The 23,379-nt window shown below is 33.5% G+C and overlaps 1 protein-coding gene across 2 annotated transcripts; it reads right to left on the bottom strand.

Moving 5' to 3' along the window:
- Positions 1-1,286: 1,286 nt before the first annotated feature.
- LOC132598840 ((R)-linalool synthase TPS5, chloroplastic-like) lies at positions 1,287-5,829 on the bottom strand. 2 transcript variants are annotated; one of them, XM_060311955.1, is made up of 7 exons: positions 5,809-5,829; positions 4,908-5,178; positions 4,286-4,671; positions 3,932-4,149; positions 3,684-3,822; positions 2,124-2,372; positions 1,287-2,005 (listed from the first exon to the last, which is right to left on the bottom strand). In XM_060311955.1, the coding sequence occupies exons 2-7, from the start codon at positions 5,164-5,166 to the stop codon at positions 1,712-1,714; spliced, it is 1,545 nt and encodes a 514-aa protein (XP_060167938.1). In that variant the 5' UTR covers positions 5,167-5,178; positions 5,809-5,829; the 3' UTR covers positions 1,287-1,711. The 2 variants fall into 2 exon arrangements, with proteins under 2 accessions (XP_060167938.1, XP_060167937.1); XM_060311954.1 differs by lacking the exon at positions 5,809-5,829 and adding an exon at positions 5,302-5,702.
- Positions 5,830-23,379: the final 17,550 nt, after the last annotated feature.

The raw sequence follows: 23,379 nt of genomic DNA, 5'->3' as shown, positions 1-23,379 counted from the left end.
AACATAGCAAGAAATTGTAGCGGGGGTAATTGGGGGTAAGGGACGGTTATATTAGCGGTTTAGATACTCTTTTGATGTTGCCAACTTGTGGGTACACATGCACGAAAGATATAAAACTATGTATGATACGGTTTTCAAACCATATTATCGTAAATGCTTTTAGATATAAACCGTGCATGTGTGTTTGTGAGTTAGTGGGGGTAATGTGGGGGTAAGAGACATGCGGTTAATTTTGTTCTATTTAGCTTGTTTTTGTCTCTTTTTTGTTTTTTCTATTTTCTTTGTCTATTTTTAAATTAAGATACAATTATTGTTTTGTTTATAACGTCATAAATTCATCATGCATAATGCATATAAAATTAGCGTTATATATATAAGTGTGTCATATAAATTAGTCAAACGCGTGTATTGTGTTGTCATTCAGAAACGCCATAAATCCACCATTCATAACACATATAAAATTAGTACAGTATTATATAAGTGTGTCATATAAAGTGCTCAAACACGTGCATTGTGTTGTGTGTCTGTTTTTTTTTTTTTTTTCAAAATCAGTCACGTGATATTTATATTAAAACTGAGTAGAAGTTATCTTTCATTTTTAATTCAAAAATTTATCTTTAACTCTTTTAATAATAGATAGATTATAATTATAATTATAATTATTATTATTATTATTATTATTTTTGTATATGAAGATATTTTTAATTGAAATTCAAAAACAATAACTAATAACTAATTATTAACTATTTTTTGTCCTAAAACTACCACTTGTCATAATCCTACACTGCCACTTGTCACAATCTTATGCCAAATTATCCTCTTTTTAATAATATATATAGGTATAGATTTTGTGTTTTGAGTTGTTATTTTCTCATTAACTTAATTACGTCTCAAATACACTACTGTGTTTTGAGTTGTGATTTTTTTATTAGTAGCTTCCTCGGTGGACAAGCACTTCCTAGTTTTCATGAGACCGAAAATAATCCCAAGTAAATGTTTTCAATAATTTTATTACTAGGCTACTAGTTAGGTTTAACGTGGAATACAAATTAAAATTTAAAATGCCAATAAAGATTTTCGGCGAATGTAGTTCATAATCTGACAATAGTAGTCTTTTAAGATGTAACACACAAGTTGAGACGTTTTATTGATACAAAACAAACAAAGTAACTTTGTTCCGTAATTTCCTTAAGTGACCATTTAAGAAATTTACTGAATGGATAATACACCAACGAGAACAACAATCTATTGACAAGGCAAAACAAGTAAGTAGAAAAATTGGAATATGACAAAGGAACGAAGTATTCTATCGAGATAATCGTGATTCATCTTCAAAAGTACATAACTTCTGATCTAAAATGCATTCACCAATGATATCTAAACAATATTTTAAACAGTAATTTAATTTGAAATTTGCTACAGAAAGTTAGATTTTTTTATTTTTTTTAACCAAAGTTGCAGAGTACAAAGTTTCTGGCTCGTTGCAACAGGGAACGAGCTGGTGTTGCTACGCCATAAAGTGATTTTGGCAGTGATCACTTTACGGAACTAAAAGTGTGAAGTGCTGAAGAATGATGTGAAGCAGAGCTTTTTGCTTTTTTAGATATTGAGCAATTAAGACACTATGGAATTATCCTTTTTGCTGAGAGACCCGTTTTTTACTTTAATCATACACACTAGTAAGCACAGTGGATGCTCCACTACTATGGAATTATATGGTGATAGGCTCAAAGAGTAGTTTGGAAATCCGATTTGTAATGTGGGAATTTTGAATTCCATGTCCATCTCCATGCTGGTATATGCAATGTGATGCTCTTAAAAAATTTAACACAATCCCAATGAATTCTTCAGAAAATAGCAGTTCTTCCCTTAGGTCTTTGTTCATCAGTTCCCACGTCTCATTTATCAAAAACTTGATGTGTTTTCGTGCCTCTTCTTCCGAAGCACCCTTCTCCTTCATGTAACATTGAATCGACTTGGAAACATCACCCCTTTTCAGTTCTTCCTGAATTAATAAGAGCAACATAAAAATGAAACAAATGGAATACGCTAAATTAAGTTAATCTTGAAATCAAGTAGTACTCATAATTTTATGTGAGAGGAATTAAGGTATGAAAAAGTACCGACGATGTCCCCAAATCATCGACGTAACGATTAATTGTAGCACACCGACGAATTATGTCAGGATAATTGTTTAAGGATTCCAATGCCTCTTTGGTAATTGAACTTGTGGCAAAGATGAATGCATGGACCAATACCAAAGGAGTTGCAATTGAGATCCATGCATTATCCATGTACTCTTGCAGTGTTGGCATATGCTCATTGTAGTACCACCTCGCTTCTCGTAAGTAAGCTTTGCACAAATCTGCCCACTAATTAACAACTTGCTCAATTAATAGCGCAAATAAATGGATTTAGTTGTTTAATTTGTGGTTTGTAGGGGTGGGGTTGTGGGGGAGGGAGTCAAAGATCAATATTGCATGGATTCAATGCTTTCAATTAAACCCAACTTTTTTTCCACACACGTGTATGAAAAATCACTAAAAAAAAAAAAGGGCAGTCCGGTGCACTAAGCTCCCGCGCAGGGGAAGGGCCGGACCACAAGGGTCTATTGTACGCAGTCTTACCTTGCATTTCTGCAAGAGGCTGTTTCCACGGCTCGAACCCGTGACCTCCTGGTCACATGACAGCATATATATATATATATATATATATATATATATATATATATATATATATATATATATATATATATATATATATATTAGGTTCTAAACCCTTCAAAAGTGAATTGAGTTTAATATCAAAATCTGACTCTCAAGTTGTCATCGACATGATTAACAAAATGAAGATCTCTTGGCGAATGAAGCAGATTATTAGTCATATTATTAACCTCTCTAAGAGTCTCAACTGTTCTTTTGCCCACATTTATAGAGAGATTAACATGGCTGTGGATTATCTTGCTAACCTTTGGGAAAGGAACAAAATGTACATAAATTTTGAGAATGTCAACTCTCTGCCTAATATGGTTAAGGCTATTATATATCAGGATGGATACAGAAGGCACACCAAAATAAGTAAATCTAAACAAGGAGGACTCATTTTGTTATTAATGATGGTAGCTGATAATGCACATCTAATAGTTTTAACTACTTTGTATAGATGACTACTCTCACTCTTGACTTTTTTTTTATCCCTCCCTCCAGGAGCTTCCTCCTTTTACTCCATTAGTGACTCGAACCCACAATCTTCAAGTCGGAGCTAGATGGTGCTTACCAATTGAGCAACCCCCTCGTGTCCTTTTCACTCTGACTCCTATATTGTTATCCAATCCAATAGTTATCAATTATCCCCTAAGTACCTAAGAGTGATTAGCTACACTCTTCCTTTTTGTATAGAGGCTAAGGTTTATGTCCTCCTCATTGTGCTACTTATGTTTGACAAATCTATCAGTTGGGGTTGTGCCTAAACCCCACAATCCACCTTGTATGGACTTTTGCTAAAAAAAAAAAAAAAAAAAAAAAAAAACAAGTTTAATGCCAAAAAATTTGATGGTTGAATACACCAAATTTATATATTGCTTCTGCCTCAGAGATGGGGGATATGGGGAAAGAGATCAGCAGATTGATGAAATTTGAAACTAAAAGAAGGGAATTAAAGATTCTAGGTAGAATGAATTTTACTTGTTTTGTGAGGTAAGGTAGGACATTGATCCCTTGCTCTTTGAGAATATCATACGCCATTTCATTGGTAGAGTTGAAGAGTGCAAGGTAGCATAATTTCATATAGTCTGGAAGCCGCTCCATTGCTTTTATATCCCATCTGAATTTTTATTACAATAAACCAACTTTTCACATGACAAACAAGACAAGAACGATTAAGAAAACTAGTAGTAGTGACAGAATGTCATTGCGTCCTTAAAGTTACTGACCTTTCAACGGCATCAGTGAAGATTTCCAACTCATTAAGAGTGCCATAGACATCATAAATATCATCTATTACTACAATCAATGCAACGACCTTTGTCAACATTCTTCGGCAGTAGTTGTGTTGAGGCTCAAATGCTAACCCAACTGACCACAAAAAGTCTTCCACCAGTCTATCTCTTGAAAATGACAACTTTTCTGCCAGACTTGTGCTCTTCCACCACTTTTACATTACATGAAAATAAATGTTGTATGAGAGTAATTATTTTGACATGTTTTAAGTACGTCGTAGGCTTGTAGCAATAAATATATCTAAGGAGTTTAACTTTTTATACACTAACATTGTAAAGATATCTCACCTTAGACAGTGTTCTCAAATCTTCTTGGTATGCTGTTTGAACAATGTTGAAGTCCAACTTAGAAAGCTCGAGCAAGAGGGGATTAGCATTTGACATTCTCTCGTAAATGCTAATATACCACTCTGTCTCTAATCTTGTCATTGTCCAATGTTTTGGAAGTTCCAAGGCATGGAGGACTAATGCCACCATTATGTTGTCTTGATCACCAGGATGATTATCAACATAATTCTTAAGATGTGCCACGGTGAATGTTGTGGCATTTTTCAAAGTGAATTCAGTTTCTGTAGAGAGAAACGAAGCTTCATACAGTTCTAATAAACCTTTTGTGTCGTTACAAATACTCTGCTTCAGATTGCCATTCTCATCCCCGAAATCGTTCAATATATCTAGAACATAAGAAAATAGAATGGTCAGAACCTAAAATGTTGACTTATATGCTATTTCTTATTTTGTAGCTTGCACCTGAATTATGTAGAAGAAAATCTTTTGAAGTTTGGATTACTAATGAATTGTTCCTTCGATAGATTCAATGTAAATTCATATGGGGCTTAAAAAAATAGATGCCCTAAAGCCAAACATTAGATCATGAAAGAAGAAAAGATTGTCAAAAATAGTATAGTACCTTGGGAGATATCAAAACCATGTTCTCTCAAGAGTCTAAATTTCAAAGCTGTGGAGTGTAATGAATCTCCTGTGGCTGCACTACTCTGGTGTATGGTCCTCAAAATTTGCATAATTTCATATTTGAAGTGGTAACTCACTCCAAGCCTCTGTAAATTATCAATCAGCTCCAACTTTTCCAATTCATCTGATGATCCCTCAACCATCATCATCATCAAATTCTTCTTAATTTCTGCCTTCAGTTCGGTAAATCGCTTCATATACTTCTCTCCCTACGCAACACATTTACAAATGATCAGCTCAAATATGTATTCAGGTAACTGTTCGAATGATAATACAACTATGTATATTATGCATATTATTGAATAACAGGAACTTAAAAAAAAAAACTATACCACATAATCATTGCCTATGGACTGAATAAATTGAAAATCCCACATGGTAGGCTCGTAATTCCCTGAACGCCTAATTGGGTTTTCATTTGAAGATGAAAAATTAGCGGAAATATTAGCAGACTTGTGATTAAGTGATGGTTTAGTAATCTTCATGCGGCTAGCAGGTGTAGAGAGACAGAGTGAGGTGATAGAGGAAAAACAAGTACAATATGATGTTGGTCTTGTGAAGGTGGTAATATTGGGTATCATAATCCCTACATTAGTGAATATTGCAACCATTTTATTGATTCAGTTCAATGCGTGTGTAGGAATGATTTTTTAGATAGTTGGAGCCCCAAGCTGTTGCCATTTAAATAGAATCTAAATGATATGTATTTACTTCCTATTTTTAGTGGATGAATGAAACAAGTCCATGCCTTAATAATTAGTACTAGTACGGTGTCCTTTTTGGACGAGACGAAAGAGAAAAGCAATAGGCCACCACGGTACACACTTAGTGAAACATACTTTCTCACAGTTTCTTCCTTTTCTTCTTTCTCTTGTGACTTTTGCATCATTTTCCTCCTAGAAGGTTTTCAAATTGTAACCAAATAGATATCAATTATTTATGTGGGTAGCTTGATCAAGTTTCCTGATATATGAAGAAGCCAAAAAAATAAAAATAAATGGAAGAGAACCATTCTGCGGTGGCTTGATCTATTCTTCTAAAACAAATAATCAGCAAATCCACTAGGCGAGCCTAGGCCTAGTTTCTTTTATTTATATAATAGAAATGGAACTCAAAGAAAAAAAAAAAGTACAATTAAGGGGGGTTTGGTCTCTTATCTTACTAATCATATTGAGCTAAAAGTAACATCAGTTTGTAACACAATTTTTCTTGGAGAACAAGATCTTATTCCTATAAATATACTCCTTTACGAGTAACATTTAATTTATAGGAAATTTTGAGTAATAACAATCTATAGACTCTTTCTTATACATCTCTTTTTCTCTTTTCTATTATTTTATTTATTTAACATGTTACTAGCATGATTTCCTAATCTTTGAAAAATTACAAAATATGGCTGCACAAGGGCGGACCTATTGAGTGTTGAGAGGAGCGCTCAAGCACCTATTACTTTTGGACCCAAACATTAAATATTTATTATTATAGAAAATAAATAACAAAATAATATATAGTGTACAAATAAATTGACTAAGCACCCTGTACAGGTAGCATCTCCGGATCAAAAGTAATAGAGCACTTATCACTTAAAAATTGAATCTGTGAGCATTTCGGTGATACAAGCCTTTGCAATAGTCTGACTAGTTAATGAATTATGTATTGGATTGATTTGCTTCATTGGAGCAATTAGATGTGTTTGATATGAATTTTGCTTATTTTAAAGTTAAAATTTTATGAGTGGGAATTGTTGCTTCTATTTCAAATAGAAATAATCATTAAACTAACTAATTTGTCAACTTTATTTCTTGTTGAATACCTTTAAGACAGAGAATCCAAAAATGAATTAACCAAGTCCTGCTATGAACCGGCATGCGATGCACATTTTCTTTATCCCAATTTATGTGATGCACTTTTGTTTTTAGTTTGTTTCAATAAAAATGTTATCTTATAATTTAATTTTAAAATTCTCATTTTCCAATTAATTAATTAATTTATGAACCACACAAATATCTAAGACTTGTATTAAATCTCAAATTTTTGTCTCTGTTTTTTTTTTTAAAACTTCGTGTGCAATTATTTAATAGTCTCCGACCAGCTGCAGTGCTGTGTCCAGTGTCCCTACTTCTGGAAAATATTTCAGCACCTCACAAAAATTACTCAAGGATAGATCTGATAACATTCATCAATGGCAGTGAAGGAGCAGTAGAAAATATCTTCATTGAAGAGAAAATGTGAATGAATACAGATTAGTATCCTAGGCTACTGATATATAGTGCTAAGAGTTGAGTTTTGAGTTAAAATTATCCCTTATCTAAGGGAGTAAGTTTATTTTGATCCCTTAAATATTATCATGAGAATATTTGATCCCATATTTATGATATGTATTTACTTCCTATTTTTAGTGGATGAATGAAACAAGTCCATGCCTTAATAATTAGTACTAGTACGGTGTACTTTTTGGACGAGACGAAAGAGAAAAGCAATAGGCCACCACGGTACACACTTAGTGAAACATACTTTCTCACTTTTGCATCATTTTCCTCCTAGAAGGTTTTCAAATTGTAACCAAATAGATATCAATTATTTATGTGGGTAGCTTGATCAAGTTTCCTGATATATGAAGAAGCCAAAAAAATAAAAATAAATGGAAGAGAACCATTTTGCGGTGGCTTGATCTATTCTTCTAAAAAAAATAATCAGCAAATCCACTAGGCAAGCTTAGGCCTAGTTTCTTTTATTTATATAATAGAAATGAAACTCAAAGAAAAAAAAAGTACAAGTAAGGGGGGTTTGGTCTCTTATCTTACTAATCATATTGAGCTAAAAGTAACATCAGTTTGTAATACAATTTTTCTTGGAGAACAAGATCTTATTCCTATAAATATACTCCTTTACGAGTAACATTTAATTTATAGGAAATTTTGAGTAATAACAATCTATAGACTCTTTCTTATACATCTCTTTTTCTCTTTTCTATTATTTTATTTATTTAACATGTTACTAGCATGATTTCCTAATATTTGAAAAATTACAAAATATGGCCGCACAAGGGCGGACCTATTGAGTGTTGAGAGGAGCGCTCAAGCACCTATTACTTTTGGACCCAAACATTAAATATTTATTGTTATAGAAAATAAATAACAAAATAATATATAGTGTACAGATAAATTGACTAAGCACCCTGTACAGGTAGCATCTCCAGATCAAAAGTAATTGAGCACTTATCACTTAAAAATTGAATCTGTGAGCATTTCGGTGATATAAGCCTTTGCAATAGTCTGACTAGTTAATGAATTATGTATTGGATTGATTTGCTTCATTGGAGCAATTAGATGTTTGATATGAATTTTGCTTATTTTAAAGTTAAAATTTTATGAGTGGGAATTGTTGCTTCTATTTCAAATAGAAATAATCATTAAACTAACTAATTTGTCAACTTTATTTCTTGTTGAATACCTTTAAGACAGAGAATCCAAAAATGAATTAACAAAGTCCTGCTATGAACCGGCATGCGATGCACATTTTCTTTATCCCAATTTATGTGACACACTTTTATTTTTAGTTTGTTTCAATAAAAATGTTATCTTATAATTTAATTTTAAAATTCTCATTTTCCAATTAATTAATTAATTTATGAACCACACAAATATCTAAGACTTGTATTAAACCTCAAATTTTTATCTCTGTTTTTTTTTTTTAAAACTTCGTGTGCAATTATTTAATAGTGTCATATAAATTGGGACCAAGGGACGGAGGGAGTATATCCTAACTAGAGTATTAGCAAGTTCGACTGCATATGGAGAAAAGCATATTAGCCACACAATGTATGCATGCTATCTTGGCAAATAAAATGAGATATAGAGCCTATTAGGATGGGCTTATGCCTATAAGCTGTTGGCAGCTTATAAGCTAAAAAAAATAAGTTGGGGTAGTCTAACTTATTTTTTTGGCTTATAAGTTGTTTTCAGCTTATAAGCTGCTTTAGATAAGCTAAGTTAAATGAGCTCAATTATTTTTTTGAGCTTATTTTAAGCACAAAATGACTTTAAGCTGGTCAGTCAAACACTCAAAAAAGCTGAAAACAGCTTATAAGAAACTTATAACCCAATCCAAACGGGCTTATAGTCATTCTTGAAATGATAATGTAACATCATTACCACTGACAATTTTGAAAGCTCACCATACTTGTGTTGGTGTCAAAGTACGACTATAATTGTAAGATGTGGCACACATACACCCTTATAAAACATGTTTAACATAAGGACTCTGACCAGCTGCAGTGCTGTGTCCAGTGTCCCTACTTCTGGAAAATATTTCAGCACCTCACAAAAATTACTCAAGGATAGATCTGATAACATTCATCAATGGCAGTGAAGGAGCAGTAGAAAATATCTTCATTGAAGAGAAAATGTGAATGAATACAGATTAGTATCCTAGGCTACTGATATATAGTGCTAAGAGTTGAGTTTTTGGTTAAAATTGTCCCTTATCTATGGGAGTAGGTTCATTTTGGTCCCTCAAATATTACCATGAGCATATTTAATCTCTTATCTATGATATGATATGTATTTACTTCCTATTTTTAGTGGATGAATGAAACAAGTCCATGCCTTAATAATTAGTACTAGTACGGTGTCCTTTTTGGACGAGACGAAAGAGAAAAGCAATAGGCCACCACGGTACACACTTAGTGAAACATACTTTCTCACAGTTTCTTCCTCTTTCTCTTGTGACTTTTGCATCATTTTCCTCCTAGAAGGTTTTCAAATTGTAACCAAATAGATATCAATTATTTATGTGGGTAGCTTGATCAAGTTTCCTGATATATGAAGAAGCCAAAAAAATAAAAATAAATGGAAGAGAACCATTCTGCGGTGGCTTGATCTATTCTTCTAAAAAAAATAATCAGCAAATCCACTAGGCGAGCCTAGGCCTAGTTTCTTTTATTTATATAATAGAAATGGAACTCAAAGAAAAAAAAAAAGTACAAGTAAGGGGGGTTTGGTCTCTTATCTTACTAATCATATTGAGCTAAAAGTAACATCAGTTTGTAATACAATTTTTCTTGGAGAACAAGATCTTATTCCTATAAATATACTCCTTTACGAGTAACATTTAATTTATAGGAAATTTTGAGTAATATCAATCTATAGACTCTTTCTTATACATCTCTTTTTCTCTTTTCTATTATTTTATTTATTTAACATGTTACTAGCATGATTTCCTAATATTTGAAAAATTACAAAATATGGCCGCACAAGGGCGGACCTATTGAGTGTTGAGAGGAGCGCTCAAGCACCTATTACTTTTGGACACAAACATTAAATATTTATTGTTATAGAAAATAAATAACAAAATAATATATAGTGTACAGATAAATTGACTAAGCACCCTGTACAGGTAGCATCTCCAGATCAAAAGTAATTGAGCACTTATCACTTAAAAATTGAATCTGTGAGCATTTCGGTGATATAAGCCTTTGCAATAGTCTGACTAGTTAATGAATTATGTATTGGATTGATTTGCTTCATTGGAGCAATTAGATGTGTTTGATATGAATTTTGCTTATTTTAAAGTTAAAATTTTATGAGTGGGAATTGTTGCTTCTATTTCAAATAGAAATAATCATTAAACTAACTAATTTGTCAACTTTATTTCTTGTTGAATACCTTTAAGACAGAGAATCCAAAAATGAATTAACAAAGTCCTGCTATGAACCGGCATGCGATGCACATTTTCTTTATCCCAATTTATGTGATGCACTTTTATTTTTAATTTGTTTCAATAAAAATGTTATCTTATAATTTAATTTTAAAATTCTCATTTTCTAATTAATTAATTAATTTATGAACCACACAAATATCTAAGACTTGTATTAAATCTCAAATTTTTGTCTCTGTTTTTTTTTTTAAAACTTCGTGTGCAATTATTTAATAGTGTCATATAAATTGGGACCAAGGGACGGAGGGAGTATATCCTAACTAGAGTATTAGCAAGTTCGACGGCATATGGAGAAAAGCATATTAGCCACACAATGTATGCATGCTATCTTGGCAAATAAAATGAGATATAGAGCCTATTAGGATGGGCTTATGCCTATAAGCTGTTGGCAGCTTATAAGCTAAAAAAAATAAGTTGGGGTAGTCTAACTTATTTTTTTGGCTTATAAGTTGTTTTCAGCTTATAAGCTGCTTTAGATAAGCTAAGTTAAATGAGCTCAATTATTTTTTTGAGCTTATTTTAAGCACAAAATGACTTTAAGCTGGTCAGTCAAACACTCAAAAAAGCTGAAAACAGCTTATAAGCAACTTATAACCCAATCCAAACGGGCTTATAGTCATTCTTGAAATGATAATGTAACATCATTACCACTGACAATTTTGAAAGCTCACCATACTTGTGTTGGTGTCAAAGTACGACTATAATTGTAAGATGTGGCACACATACACCCTTATAAAACATGTTTAACATAAGGACTCTGACCAGCTGCAGTGCTGTGTCCAGTGTCCCTACTTCTGGAAAATATTTCAGCACCTCACAAAAATTACTCAAGGATAGATCTGATAACATTCATCAATGGCAGTGAAGGAGCAGTAGAAAATATCTTCATTGAAGAGAAAATGTGAATGAATACAGATTAGTATCCTAGGCTACTGATATATAGTGCTAAGAGTTGAGTTTTTGGTTAAAATTGTCCCTTATCTATGGGAGTAGGTTCATTTTGGTCCCTCAAATATTACCATGAGCATATTTAATCTCTTATCTATGATATGATATGTATTTACTTCCTATTTTTAGTGGATGAATGAAACAAGTCCATGCCTTAATAATTAGTACTAGTACGGTGTCCTTTTTGGACGAGACGAAAGAGAAAAGCAATAGGCCACCACGGTACACACTTAGTGAAACATACTTTCTCACAGTTTCTTCCTCTTTCTCTTGTGACTTTTGCATCATTTTCCTCCTAGAAGGTTTTCAAATTGTAACCAAATAGATATCAATTATTTATGTGGGTAGCTTGATCAAGTTTCCTGATATATGAAGAAGCCAAAAAAATAAAAATAAATGGAAGAGAACCATTCTGCGGTGGCTTGATCTATTCTTCTAAAAAAAATAATCAGCAAATCCACTAGGCGAGCCTAGGCCTAGTTTCTTTTATTTATATAATAGAAATGGAACTCAAAGAAAAAAAAAAGTACAAGTAAGGGGGGTTTGGTCTCTTATCTTACTAATCATATTGAGCTAAAAGTAACATCAGTTTGTAATACAATTTTTCTTGGAGAACAAGATCTTATTCCTATAAATATACTCCTTTACGAGTAACATTTAATTTATAGGAAATTTTGAGTAATAACAATCTATAGACTCTTTCTTATACATCTTTTTTTCTCTTTTCTATTATTTTATTTATTTAACATGTTACTAGCATGATTTCCTAATCTTTGAAAAATTACAAAATATGGCTGCACAAGGGCGGACCTATTGAGTGTTGAGAGGAGCGCTCAAGCACCTATTACTTTTGGACCCAAACATTAAATATTTATTGTTATAGAAAATAAATAACAAAATAATATATAGTGTACAAATAAATTGACTAAGCACCCTGTACAGGTAGCATCTCCGGATCAAAAGTAATTGAGCACTTATCACTTAAAAATTGAATCTGTGAGCATTTCGGTGATACAAGCCTTTGCAATAGTCTGACTAGTTAATGAATTATGTATTGGATTGATTTGCTTCATTGGAGCAATTAGATGTGTTTGATATGAATTTTGCTTATTTTAAAGTTAAAATTTTATGAGTGGGAATTGTTGCTTCTATTTCAAATAGAAATAATCATTAAACTAACTAATTTGTCAACTTTATTTCTTGTTGAATACCTTTAAGACAGAGAATCCAAAAATGAATTAACCAAGTCCTGCTATGAACCGGCATGCGATGCACATTTTCTTTATCCCAATTTATGTGACGCACTTTTGTTTTTAGTTTGTTTCAATAAAAATGTTATCTTATAATTTAATTTTAAAATTCTCATTTTCTAATTAATTAATTAATTTATGAACAACACAAATATCTAAGACTTGTATTAAACCTCAAATTTTTGTCTCTTTTTAAAAAAAAAAACTCCGTGTGCAATTAGTTAATAGTGTCGTATAAATTGGGACCAAGGGACGGAGGGAGTATATCCTAACTAAAGTATTAGCAAGTTCGACTGCATATGGAGAAAAGTATATTAGCCACACAATGTATGCATGCTATCTAGGCAAATAAAATGAGATATAGTCATTCTTGAAATGGTAATGTAACATCATTACCACTGACAATTTTGAAAGCTCACCATACTTGTGTTGGTGTCAAAGTACGACTATAATTGTAAGATGTGGCACACATGCACCCTTATAAAACATGTTTAACATAAGGACTCCGACCAGCTGCAGTGCTGTGTCCAGTGTCCCTACTTCTGGAAAATATTTCAGCACCTCACAAAAATTACTCAAGGATAGATCTGATAACATTCATCAATGGCAGTGAAGGAGCAGTAGAAAATATCTTCATTGAAGAGAAAATGTGAATGAATACAGATTAGTATCCTAGGCTACTGATATATAGTGCCAAGAGTTGAGTTTTGAGTTAAAATTGTCTCTTATCTATGGGAGTAGGTTTATTTTGGTCTCTCAAATATTACCATGAGCATATTTGATCCCTTATCTATGGGAGTAGGTTCATTTTGGTTCATTTAGGTCCCTCAAATATAACGTTAAGCATATTTAATCCCTTAACTATGCTAAAGTGGGGCACTTTTGGTTCCCCTAATAGAACCCGTTTAAAAAGTAACGGTGCTAAACCCATGTGACACTCACGTGACTCGAAAAAGGCTAAACCCATCGGACAAAATGCAAAGCAGAGAAATGACATTTCTTTAAAAAATGCAACTCATATAAGATATTAGCAAAGCAACACATAATATTTGGATCGTATGGTTGGTAACCAACTCTTAAACGGTAATCTGGCAGCACACATGGTACCTTTCCACTTATTTTGGAAGCATGTGAATATAAAGTTTTTTTTTTTTAATATTAAAAAAAAAAAAAATTAACAACTGTTATAAATTATCTTAATTGGTGGAACCGCTCCAATTTTTTCCGGAAGCATGTGAATGAAAATTTCAATATATTAGATAAAGTTTCTGCCTGTTTTAAAAAATCAGCTTCTTCTTCTTCCAGCCAATTCAAGCTTTCTACAAAGAGGCTAGGGTTTTTTTCCGGTGAAGTGTTTCTTCATATGAAGTTTGGCAGGAAGGCGAATGAGTTTAGTATTTTTGTCTGATGGGTTTAGCCTCTTACAAGTCACGTGAGTGTCACATGGGTTTAGCACCGTTACTTTTTAAACGAGTTTTATTAGGGGAACCAAAAGTGCCTCACTTTAGCATTGTTAAGGGATTAAATATGCTTAGCATTATATTTGAGGGACCAAAATGAACCTACTCCCATAGATAAGGGATCAAATATGCTCAGGGTAATATATGAGGGACCAAAATGAACTTACTCTAATAAATAAGGAACACTTTTAACCCAAAACTCGCTAAGAGTTAATGACAGCTATTGACAGCTAAGATAACTAACTCTGACACCTAAGCAACTAACCTCCTAATCATTAACTTAGCTAACTAACTCTAACTGCATAGTGACAACAGATTAGTTGCATTATTTGTTGACACCCAATTTTATCCCGTCTTTTCTTCGAAATATCAATTTACGCTTTTAATATTTTTGGCAACTTAAGAAATAATTATTTATATTTTTTACTCTAATTATTAACTTTTATTAATACCGGCATTTCATTATCCTGTCGTAGCCACTACTGTCATCATCTTTATTTTATTACCGTTACTACTACTATTATCATTATTATTATTATTACTATTATCATTATTATTATTATCATTATTATTTTGTCATTATTATCATTACCAGAATTATGATAATTCGCATTTTTATCATTTCAGCACTTTTACCATCTTATGCACATGCATCGCATTTATTTCGCGCAGTTAAATAATAGCGTTTATTTACTGTTGAACTTTCAAAATATTAGCGCACGGTTATTACGACGGTTATAATTTTATTTTTTATCCAAGCACTAATAAACACGTACTTTATATATTAGGTGATATTTTAGCACACGTTAGTATATGGTTAATTAAAATAGGTCTTTTATTTTAATTTAGAAGCCCATTGTCACCTAAAATAATACCCAGCCCGTTAATGTTTCAGACCAGCCCATTACCATTTCAGCCTATTTAATTACCAAATGTGCAATAACCCAGCCCACATCCGTAACCGACCCGACCAGCCCATCGTTACGACCCGACCCGACCCAATTATCTTTTCAACAAAAATGAAACCACTAGGGTTCTTGTCCTTCAGATCAGCCGCCACCCCCCCCCCCCCCCCCCTTTTCTCTTTCTCTCCACTGCTCTCTCTTCTCTCTCTCTCCTCTACGTTTCTCGACTAAAATGGCAAAATCGCAGGCTTATTTCGCCTTCCCCAGACCATGCATGGTCGATTTGGGAAGGGAAATTAATGTTTGTACCTCCCCATCACAGTTCAACGTTGAAAAGGGGGTTGTCCTTTTTCTCTTTTTGATTTTTTTTCGATCTGAAGCCTTAATAAACTTTGTCCGTTTGCAAGCTCAAATCCTCTCCTTTATCAGTTCCATTTCACTTTAGGGTACAAGCTTTAATGATTTTTTGTCTATTCCTCTCCATTCTGATTGAAAATCCGAACGTTTGAACCTTAAAATCCCGCCCAAAATTTGAGTACAGGAGAACCCTAGACGTTTCTTCTCCTATAAATAATCGCTTTTTCAGTCAGTTAGGGGGAGTTCTGGTTAGCCGCCATCGCATCCCTAAAAGAAAGGTTCTTTCAGCCACCCAAAATTCCCTAAAAAATATATTCTCAATAGTCGCAATATTTCTAAATATCGAGTCAAAAAATCTAAATCATTTTTTTCTGTTTTTGCCCTTGGTATTTGTTTGATTCGAGTGTATACGAATTCGGGATTCGTGGTGTTTCGAGATCGAAGACTCAAAACCCGGTTCGCTGCACTCAAAAAGGTGAGCTACTCTTCCTTTAGTTGATTTCAGTTTTAGCAGTATAATATGTGTTCGTGTGTTTATATGCTAAGTTCGATTCATGTTTAGTTAGATATGCTTCTGCGTTAGTTGATTTAATTTATACAGTTAAGCCATGTTCTGTGTAGTTTAGCTAACTGCTTTGGTATGTTGTTGTTTAAATTAAGTAGCTCAACATGTCTATGTGTGTTAAATTAGTCCAGTTGTTTAAGTGTGTTAGCTACATTTTTGCTCAGTTTTAGTTTTATCCAAAATAGAATCATGTACGCTAGTTTGGTTGGTTGTTAAGCATGATTAACATGTGGGTAATGCCCCTTTTTAACAGATCATCCTGCATAATGTGTTAAGTTGTAGTTAGATTTAACAAATCCTATATACTGCCTTAGGTTAATTTTGTTGGTTAATCATGCCCTATATTTTAGTTTAACCAGCTTTAGTTCAGCATAACTTTATTATTGATCCGACATGTGGAGTTTGTCAACTTGAGAATTTGGTGTATATGTATGAACTATACTAATATGGTATCATTAATGTCTCTATGCTAGTCCATAAGCTGGTTCTGATAGGTTTTGGTGTTGGCATGAATTTAGTTTGGGTTCATATAGTTTTTAGCATGATAAAGTGGGATTTAAATGATGTTAGCAGGTCTAAATAAGATTAACAAAGGTCTGAACTCAACTTCAATCAGCTTGTAAACATATAGTGTCTCGGATTAAACATCATTTTCTGGTTAAAAATGACTTAAATGACTGTCATGTTGTTCTGTCCTATTAAAGTTGATCGTGCTTAGCTTCTGCCCCATATCTTGCTAATTTGAACTTCTTTGGTTAAATAAGAACTGATGCTATACCTATAAGTTTCAATTTTGTGGACTAAAGGTCATGTTAGCTTTGCCTATTATCAAAATATGAGTCAGTATACTACCACGCTATTTGATGAATGTTAAATTTGTTTTGATATGGAAGCCTGCCAGGCATATGGATGTAGTGAAGTTCCATGTATTTGTTTATCTTGTTGACTGTTGGTTCGTGCATGTTGGAATTCGTTACATTCTGATCTAAAAAATACTAAGCATATCCAATAGTTGTTTTAATAGAATGACTAATTTACTTAACTGATTTCGAAAGTAACTAGTTCACCCCTGTAATTGGCATACCTGCCAATCTGTCTACTGTTTTAAATATGACCTGAACCTCCGAATGTTGGTCTCTTTGGTCTATTTGGTATAATTCGTAGTTGATTGCAATTCAGTCTGTTTGCTTTCCTACATGGTCTTCCGCGATTGTCTTTACTTTAACTGTGTTCATTCGTCCTATGTGATCCAAGCCTGTGGTAGAATTGCCTAGATACCATCGTCTATGTCCTGTGTTGTTTTGTGTTTCTGTTGAAGTATCCCCATGACATATTTGCTCCTATATTCTCGAATGAGGCACTCTGTTGATTTAAAATTAGAACTGAACATAACTGGGCCTGCTCCCCTCTTCATGACTGTTATCATTTCAATCAACCCTGTGCATGTTTTATAGGACTGCTTTGTTTGGTATTTGGGCCTCATTGCCCATTTAATCTGATTTCATATGGCGTAAATTTCGGCTGCAAGCTCTCGTTTTGGGCTTGAACGTTTTTTCTCTCAGTGTCCTTTTATTATGTATGTGCTAATTCAAGCTGCATACTTAGTTTCTTTGTTTAGGTCTTAGTCTTTTATTATATACTAATCCTTTTCCTTTCATTTTTACGCATGACCACCGCGTGCGAGTCCGAGGGACTCGTCTTCTTCCGCATTCGGTGTTGGGCTAAAAACCCAACGCAATCTCCTTGAGTCATTCCCATCAGCCCATCTGTGGCAACATATAACAAAAGATTTACTGGGCCGAAGCCCAACAACAGCCTGATCACAGCAGTCCTAAAATGGGCTGAGCCCATTTAAATTATATCTACTCTATTTTATTCTTTGTGCATTTAATTTGTATTGTATGACTAACGCTTTGTTTTGTTAATTTAGATGAACCTAGCGAAATTAGTGGGGTTTAGTTTTAGTAATGGGTAGTTAACTTAAGGTAAACCAACAGTTAATTCCATAAGATTTCATTCTCTCTTTCTTTTTTTTTTTGTTAAATTATTCATAGTATCTTCAATATTTATTTTCATTAGAATAACTGATTTTCAAAATAGCATGACTACATATTTTGAATTAAGATCGTGTTTTAGCAACTCAAGTATATTTTATGAATAACTCTTCAAGTTTGAATCAATAATGCATTTTTTTTATTAAGCATAGTTAATGAAAGATAATAAAAATGAAAGAAAACTTACATCTTGTCAATATTTCTAAACTGCAAAAATCAAATTAATACCTCGTCACTTGAGTTATCTCAAATATTTATTAAAACGCTGCACAAACCCACATTTTCTTCTACTTATATATTTTATGCAAATATTATTTTAAATAGAATTATTATTTAAAGCCTTAGCAACATTTATAAGTTTTTTTTTATATGACATTTGAAGTTTCCTTTTATGCAAATTATCATATTTTTTACTAGTCTTATTTTAAATAGCATTCTTATTTAAAGCCTTAGCAACATTTATAAGTTTTATTTTAAATGGAATTTGAAGTTTCCTTTTATGCAAATTATCATATTTTCTACAAGTCTCATTCTAAATAGAATTTTTATTTAAAGCCTTAGCAACCTTTATAAGTTTTATTTTAAGTGGCATTTGAAGTCTCCTTTTTATGCAAATTATTATATTTTCTATAAGTCTTATTCTAAATAGCATTTTTCATTTAAAGCCTTAGCAATATTTATAAGTATTATTGTAAATAGCATTATTACATTTTCCTTTAAAACCTTGGCGACATTTACAAGCCATTTTCTTAAAATTTAAAAGCTATATTTTGCATCTTTAGCCTTAATTAACCTAAGTTGGACGGTAACCATAACTAATGGATTCTAAAGGCTGCCTAACCCCTTCCTTTTAGGATAATCTAGAACCTTTACCTAGAATCACGCTAATTAAGCAGACCATTAACGGAGGTTTAGTTAGGCTTTACCTTAGTTAATAAATTAGGTGTCCTAATTCACCATTAAATTAATTAGGTGGCGACTCCTTAAAATAAAACAAATAGGAATCACCAATATGTTGTACTCCTACATTAACCCGTTTAAATGGGGTATAACAGTTTGACACTCCGCTGGGGATTTTAAGTTCTTAACCGTAGCAACTTAGGTTAATAAATAATTTGTTGGATGTTTTGTTTGTTTTGCTTTATTTTGCCTGTATTGTTGCTTTATATGCTTTTAAATGTTTTTATTATTGTTTTATTCCTTATGTGCGTTTTCTATGTAATATGTATATTTTTGCTTTTCTTAAATTGGCATTCCGCTCATACTTCCTCCACTCCTGGAAAATTCACACAAATTCACACACTTAAAGCTGTTTCGTGGTTCGCGGCCGTGCACTACTAAATCACCCCTTTTAGTTGGATCGATCTTGTGGATTTAGTCGATCGGCGGTGCAGTCGACAGCCACGGACTTTCCACTCCCAAGTTGTCCACTTGGGGGAGCCTTGCGTCATAGGAAACCAACTCCTTGTCAGCCTAAGATAGAGCTAAACCAAAACCCCTCTTTAAGGACATGCATATTAAACTTAGGAGTCTTAATATCCTTTGTTTATTAAGTCTATTAGTCAACCTTACCCAAAATGTCCAAGTGGGTTTACGACCCCAAGCGACGCTTATCATATTATGTGTGCATTATTTGAAGGTTGATTGTGCCAACAATGTGGACCATTTGCTTTAAAATTAATTAAGCGTTAGGAGGGCGGATTTGGCTAACCATTTTTGTGATGCAGATTAACCACGACAACCCCAAGCTTGGTGTATAGAAAACGGCCTTGGCACACATAATTATTGGAGGAAGAACCTCGAACGCGACGAAGAGATGAATTTAGCTTATTTAGATTAGGAATTTTTTTTTCTTTTTCTTATTTGGCATGTAATAAAGCTTAAAAATATTTATGTACTTCATTTTGGGAATAGACTCGTTTAATTAATTAAAGAGCAGATGGGATGACATATAACGACACCTTCATCTTTGAAATACACTTTAGGCCTACCTCGGGCATAAGGAGGTCCCCTGCATATTAACAGGTGTGGCTGTTGTTGACACCCAATTTTGCCCCTCCTTTATTCCTATTTATTTCTTTGGGAAAAAAAAAACGAGCCAAATATTTTATTTTCGCTACTATTTTCTATTCTTACTACTGCAGTACACTATTTCATCATCATTTCATTTTCTACATATTAATTACTAATCACATGATGCATATTACACAAGTTATATCACCTAGGAGCTAATTAATTACCACAATATGCCAAATAAATGGCCCAACCCACGTTTTCTTTTTAATGTCATCAGATCAGCCCACATCCCCTTATACCCGATTCGACACAACATTACCCAACAGACCAACCCAACAACTCAAATAATCCAGCCCACTACCGGTTTCTACCCGACCCTGTCCACTTTTCGTTGAAATCAGCTTAAGGAAAACCTAGTCGCAGCTGTGCTCTCTCTCTCTCTCTCTCCTTTCTCCTTGTCATCTTCATCTCTCTCCCCTCCATGTTTAGCAAAAATCAAAACAACTTTAGCCGCGAACAACCTCTGTCTACCCATTTTCGTGAACAAAGTTGGCTATACGTCTGCTTCATCTGAGCTCTGTCGTTGACAGAGAAAATATTTGCCCTCTTTTGCTACAAGACGCGTCGATCTTCAACAATCAAGAATGGTCGAACCATTTTCGGAAATACCGAATCTCAATCACGTGAAGACCTGTTTGATTTCAATGGATCCACTGGACCCGTTTTTGAAACTCTAGATGAAGTTCCCGCTCATGAAAACAAAAACCCTAGCCTCTATCACCTATAAATATGGTCTTAAGTCATAGCCGAAAAGTGGATTTTTTTTGGGGGGAATCAGTAGCTTACTTTAAAATTTCATACCATTTGACAATTATTTATCTATTCTTAAACATTTCTCACACGAAAACTTTCGGATCCGTTTCGATCTGGGGTTTGAATCTGTTCGAGTGTAGATTCGAGACCGTCGACGCCTAATTCACTGCACCAACAAAAGGTCAATAACTCTCCATCTCTTTTTTCTTCAGTTCTGTTCTTTGTGTTTAATATTTTAGTTCGTTTTATATTGATTTCAGAATGTTAGTTAAGGTTTAGTCGTCTAATCTCAATCGAAATAGGAGTTAGTTATAGCTTTGTTTCGATTTTATGTCGTTGTGCCGTTATTGAGCTTATTTCTCTTTTCATCGAACTTGCGAAATATGAGCCCATTACAGCTTTTGTTACCCTTTTGTCTGTCTAAAAAATGAACTAGTTTAAGAGGACTAACGCAAAGGATAGACTAGGTTCTATTTGAATCATATCTTCAAATCTCTTCCCGCATTCTTTTTAGTACTGTATTCAGATCGTTTTTACTAGTCAGTAAAGTTATTAGTGTGCTGATTGATAAATTTATTTGAAGCGCACGAATGCGTTCTTGCATAAGGTTGAGTTTGTTTTGTTTGCTTTGAGATTTAGTTTAGTTACAAATTAATAAGAATTACTCGATGCTTTCAGTTCTGTTTGCTTTGTCATGTTTATTTGCTAGTTCTGTTTTAGCTTGTTTTAAGTCAAGAACCAGCTGGTTTGATTCCATGGATAGTTTAATTCTACCTTGGCTATTGTATGAGTTTAGTGTATAAATCGATCTTACGTTTTTTAGTTCGGTGTTTTCACGTTCGGTTGTTATTTAAGTCCTAGGTGTCGCATTCCATTTACTTTCTTTTTTCTTCTTCCAGTTTTCCTGTTAATCAGTCTACTTTCGATTTGTTGGTTAGTAACATGTATAGGCTCATGTATTAGTTTGGTTTAACTTGATCTTGTCTTGTTGGGTTCTGTAGTTGTTTAGCTTTAGGTGCATTTGGAAGAATGGTTATGTAGATTTTAAAACTCGTTTGTATAGTTTTGATTAAGTTATAAGCCAGCTTTATGTCGGCAACCTATTAGTCAGGCATATTTGTATTTTTATCAGTGTTTGAATCGTCTTGTCAAGTTGTGGTCTTCTTTGCTTTGAAATGTGATTTATGTGATTAAAACTAATTAGTCATGAGTTTGTTAAGTCTAGAATCTTAATTCAGCCATGTCTGGTAAGATTTCAGTCAGTCTACTATGAATTGTGGCGATCTACTTATTTGCTTATTGTGTTAAACTCCTTGCTCAAGACTGCCCATAAGGACACTGCTTAATATGGGAGACATCAATACATGCCTAAATGTCTTACTATGTTACATATAGTGTCGAGTACCTGAAATCCTTGTTCTCTTCACATGCTTGCTTATTCGGTTGTCATGCTGTCTTAATGGCACAATTGCACACTTGACTCTATGTTTGTTATGCACTGTTTGGCTTTTTTTTATATATATCGTCATGCTCCTCTACACCCCATTGTGTGCGTTACTTTATCCATGTTCTTAGGACTAGGCCCTTTTATCCTTGATTACCTTTATGCATGCCACTGTAACTTGTATTAGTCCGTCCCTGGTCATAGGACCAGGCCTTCTCATTCCTGCTACCTTTCTCTATATGCTGAAACGTACAAATGCTTCATCAGATGTCCTTTCAGATCCTTTGAACAATTGCACCTTGTCTAGACTGCCACTCTATGTGTTCGTTTTGTTGACAGTATGTGAAGTACACTCAGTATACACAATATGTACACAATCTACATGGTCCACTGGTCTGTTTGAATTTGCATTATACACGTTTGGTCTTATTTGTTGGTTATGTACTAATCCCTTTTCTTTTCGTTTTTATGCATGACATCTCGCATACGAGTCCAAGGGACTCGTCACCTCCCGCATTCGGTGTTGGGCTAAAAGCCTAACGAAATTTCTCTAGAGTCAGCCCATTCGCAGCAGTCCATATAAAATCACTGGGCCAAAGCCCAACAGAAGCGGACAACAACAGTCCTAAAGTGGGTTGAGCCCATTTTAATTAAATTCATTCTTCTATTTTATTTATGCCTTTTAATTTATATTGTGCAACTAATACTTTATTTGTTTTGTTTGTCTCTATTTGCTTGTGTGATATTTGTTGAACAAAAGATTAGTGATTGGTTTTATTTAGTCATGCTAAATTCCATCTATAACTAGGAGTAATTTTAGCACCTATGGAAATACACGTCCCCAATAACAGTAACCAGAACATTTAAAATCATGTTAAAC

Source organism: Lycium barbarum, chromosome 6 (assembly GCF_019175385.1).
Source record: "Lycium barbarum isolate Lr01 chromosome 6, ASM1917538v2, whole genome shotgun sequence".
Lineage (NCBI taxonomy): Eukaryota > Viridiplantae > Streptophyta > Magnoliopsida > Solanales > Solanaceae > Lycium > Lycium barbarum.
Note: the sequence above shows the minus strand (reverse complement) of the source record. Positions and strands in the feature narration are given on the sequence as shown.